Genomic DNA, 4,011 nt, shown 5'->3' on the forward strand with positions numbered 1-4,011 from the left:
CCTTCCTTCCTCCCTTCCTCCCTTCCTTCCTCCCTCCCTTCCTCCCTTCCTTCCTTCCTCCCTCCCTTCCTTCCTTCCTTCCTTCCTTCCTTCCTTCCTTCCTTCCTTCCTCCCTTCCTTCCTCCCTCCCTCCCTCCCTTCCTTCCTTCCTTCCTCCCTTCCTCCCTTCCTCCCTCCCTTCCTCCCTTCCTCCCTCCCTCCCTCCCTCCCTCCCTCCCTCCCTTCCTTCCTCCCTCCCTCCCTCCCTCCCTCCCTCCCAGGCCTGAGTCTGCTCGGACCAGCACACTTGAACCGGATCTCTGTGGCTCCAGACCGTTGAGGGCAGAGATGATGTTCTGATGGTAGAGGCTGCAGACCCCTGGTCCATCTTGAACTTTTTAACTCGAGCTTTGGCTTCTTTGTTGGAATCACTAAGAAGGACCGTGTGTGTGAGGAGAAGCAGTAAATCTGTTTAATAATCTGTCCAGGCTCTTTGGGTCAGCTGATAGCGCAGCGCGGCCGACTGCCAGAAGATTTGAGTCTGCACTACTTCTCTCAAGTTCTAACAGCGCTGGAATACTTGGGGAAGAAACACGTGGCGCATTTAGATATTAAAGGTATGTTAAAGAAAAACGTATTCTTTTCAAACAGTGTGTTAGTTTTCAAGTCTGGTATGAGTTATTATTGTCTGCTGCCAGAGAGAGGCAGTAAAGTTTGACGCCCACGTGCTCATTTGTCTGTAGAGTTGATCAGTTCTAGGTTTAATGAAAGCACGTCTAGAACTGACTGAGCTTTAAAGGAATCCAAATTCAAGATGGCCTCTGCAGCTAGTGCATTCTACAGATATTTGTTGGTGTGGTAGTAGCCGAGTCTTCTTCAACACATACTCGTGAGTGTTGCCAGATCTTGTACATGAGGTTTTACATGACATTTACAAAGTTTGACCAAAACAGCTTTAACTTGGTTCCTTCTCATCAAAAGATATTACCATATTTTTCGGACTATAAGGAACACTTAAAATCCTTTAATTTTCTCAAAATTCAACAGTTCGCCTTATAATCGGCACTTCTTATGAATAATTCTGGTTGTGCTTACTGACCTCAAACTGATTTTATTTGGTACAACTGAACAAGTTGAATAAAGTTTGACTTATCTGACTGTTTTGTTGCACTTAATGCACTTTATAATCCGGAAAATACGGTAGTTTAAAATTCTGGCATGAAAGAAGGAATATGCATTATTTTGAGGAATGCATGTCTTTAATTGTTAAATTTAAAGATGCAGATGATGCTGTTTTTAATGCTTTTTGATCTAATGAAGGTGTTAATGTTTGAGAATGAAGACGTGCGTAGAAGAAAAGTAGTTTAATCTTATCTGAGTGTATGAAAACATGTTTTTCAGGATGTGCAGCAGGAGAGACGGTTTTTTCACTAGAAATGTGTGAAACGATGATTTTATGCAGGAAGTGCCAATATTTAGAATAAATTCCAAGGATCAGTCCAAAAACTTAATTTCCAAGTTGTAGTCAAGCAGATAGTTGTCAGGTGACTCGTGTGGTTTCCAGTGGAAACCAGAATAAACAAAGAGTAGGAGAGCTGGTTTTCTTTCAGGAGTGTTTTATGCGAGTGTCATGGAGACGGTTTAGATTTGATCATGAGACACCTGTGAGCTTTGTGAAACCAGATTACAGCTGAGGGACTGGGAATTTCCCACAGCGTGACTCACCGCTGCAGTCCAGAGACGGCGCAGGCGCACAAGAAAGAAAAGGGAGAACGTAAAAGATGGGGGGATGGGAGAGGAGCAGGAAGTCGCCGGCCATGACAAAGTGTAGACAGCAAGGCGAGCTAGAAGAAAAAGTGCTGAAATGAGAAGAAGGTGGAAGTATAACAAAAAGAGGAAACTGAAAAATGGACCCACAATAAAGGAAGGAGTAAAAATGGGCCAGCGTGCAGACAGACATGCTTTTGTTTAAAACTGAAGCGCCCCCTGCTGATCGCAGCGCCGTGCAAACTCTCTTGTTCGTTATTTAGTCCAGATGAAAATGTTTGCTGTCCCAAACTGAACTCATGTTTCCCTCTTGAACAGCTCTTTGTTTTGTGGACTGTTTGTCCACGCAGCGGCCTGTTCTTAATTATCTCCTGCTCCAACTTCAGCTCTAACAATGAGGCCGCGCAGTAACGGCTCTGCTCCTTACAGCTGACAACGTGCTGCTCTCAGAGGACGGGGGGGACACCTTCCTGTGTGACTTTGGACACGCAGAGAAACTCGATAACCAGGGGCAGAGCCTCGGTGGGTCCAAAGGTGGGTTCTCCTCTACGTGATGCTTCATTTATTCACCTGCATGTGCTTCATTGACAAATGTGATTCGTATCAGATCTAAAGGGCACAGAGACACACATGGCCCCTGAGATCGTAAAAGGGGAACCCCGCGGGGCCAAAGCAGATGTGTGGAGCAGCTGCTGTATGTTACTGCACATGCTCAATGGGTGTCAACCATGGACGAGATACTACACCTGCATCCTCTACCTGAAGGTGCACTGCGACGCATGCATGTGTTGTTTCACCGAGTGTATTTGATCCTCAGCTTAGAACAGCACAAACCACTAAATCCTCCTGTTCCGATGGTTACAGATTGCAAACGACCCCCCTCCTCTCAGAGAGATCCCACCTGACTGCAGCCCGTTAACAGCTGAGGTTTTAAACGCTGGATTCCAGAAGGATCCAGTTAAGAGATCAGCAGTGACTCAACTCAAAGACAAAACGGACAGAGCTCTGAAAGAAGGTGAAATAAAACATGAATTTCTCTCTCGTACAGTCCATATCAGGGCTATTCAACTGGTGGCCCGTGGGCCACTTCTGGCCTGTGGGTGACGATCGGGCCCACTTCATAAAAAATTAATAAATATATATATACCATACTTTTTGCCCTATAAGTCACAGTTTTTTTGCATAATTTACATGCCCTGCGACTTGTAGGCTGAAGCGACGTATTTATGGTATTTTCCATATTTATAAATCGATATTTTTTGTGGCTGAGATATGACGTTCTCATTCATTCTGACTGAAAAAATGAAACACTGCCATTTTTTCAGCCGCTAGATGGCACCAGAGTTGTAAGGCATGCCGTTGTATCATGTAATAGGTAAACGTGACTATAATGACAAATTCAAAAAAACTTCAAGACAAAACAACTGGACTTTATTTATTATACTTTATAGTTTTTGTCTTGAACTTTTTTGAATTGACCATGTCCTGGATGACTGAGAATCTTCACCAGCTATTACTGACACAATCGGCCTGCCATAAGCTGTTGCCTTCATTCTGCTCGCTGCTTGGAGCAACCGTCAAATCAGCTTCATTTCACTGCACCGCCCCGGAGAAATGCAGCTGATTTGACCTTTAAAGTGCATTTATTAAGTACAAGTTACACGGAGACACACCTTTACTATAATTTTGAGCAAATAAATAATTATTTTTAAGTGTTAATCTAGTTAAATTCTTGTTAAGTCCTCCCGTGCACGCTCCTACGGCCGCCATTTGGCAGCCAATCAAATTTTGGCACAACACTGGGTTGTCAGTGGTGATACATAATGGATGCGACATATTTATGGATTTATGGATTTTCTACTTTATTAGACAAATATGGATTGATGAGACTCATAGGGCGGAAAATACGGTATTGGGGGGGGGGGGCAGCTCTGGGTTTGGGTTCTGTTTATTGCATTTATGATTCAATGCAATAAAATAAACAAATTTAAAAAAGTAACAGATCATTGTAAACTTTGGTTTATTTACATAAAGACTTTGATCTTTGGATGTCCGGCCCCCGAGCTGTTGGCGTTCAGAAACTGTGGCCCCTGAGCTGTTGGCGTTCAGAATCTGTGGCCCCTGAGCTGTTGGCGTTCAGAAACTGTGGCCCCTGAGCTGTTGGCGTTCAGAAACTGTGGCCCCCGAGCTGTTGATGTTCAGAAACTGGCCCCTGAGCTGTTGGCGTTCAGAATCTGTGGCCCCTGAGCTGTTGGTGTTCAGAAA

The 4,011-nt window shown here is 44.3% G+C and overlaps 2 protein-coding genes across 2 annotated transcripts in view; one reads left to right on the plus strand and one right to left on the minus strand.

The window, feature by feature from the left end:
* The window catches only part of si:ch211-278a6.1 (SRC kinase signaling inhibitor 1), a 301,410-nt gene that overhangs the window by 209,055 nt on the left and 88,344 nt on the right, over window positions 1-4,011 (minus strand). The window lies entirely within an intron of this gene.
* The window catches only part of map3k14a (mitogen-activated protein kinase kinase kinase 14a), a 16,542-nt gene that overhangs the window by 9,830 nt on the left and 2,701 nt on the right, over window positions 1-4,011 (plus strand). The window contains exons 8-11 of the mRNA XM_037689288.1: window positions 468-596; window positions 2,176-2,280; window positions 2,354-2,511; window positions 2,611-2,761. Of these exons, the coding sequence (XP_037545216.1) occupies window positions 468-596; window positions 2,176-2,280; window positions 2,354-2,511; window positions 2,611-2,761 (543 nt within the window). The remainder of the gene's footprint in view (window positions 1-467; window positions 597-2,175; window positions 2,281-2,353; window positions 2,512-2,610; window positions 2,762-4,011) is intronic.

Source organism: Nematolebias whitei, chromosome 15 (genome assembly GCF_014905685.2).
Source record: "Nematolebias whitei isolate Nwh7 chromosome 15, NemWhi1, whole genome shotgun sequence".
Lineage (NCBI taxonomy): Eukaryota > Metazoa > Chordata > Actinopteri > Cyprinodontiformes > Rivulidae > Nematolebias > Nematolebias whitei.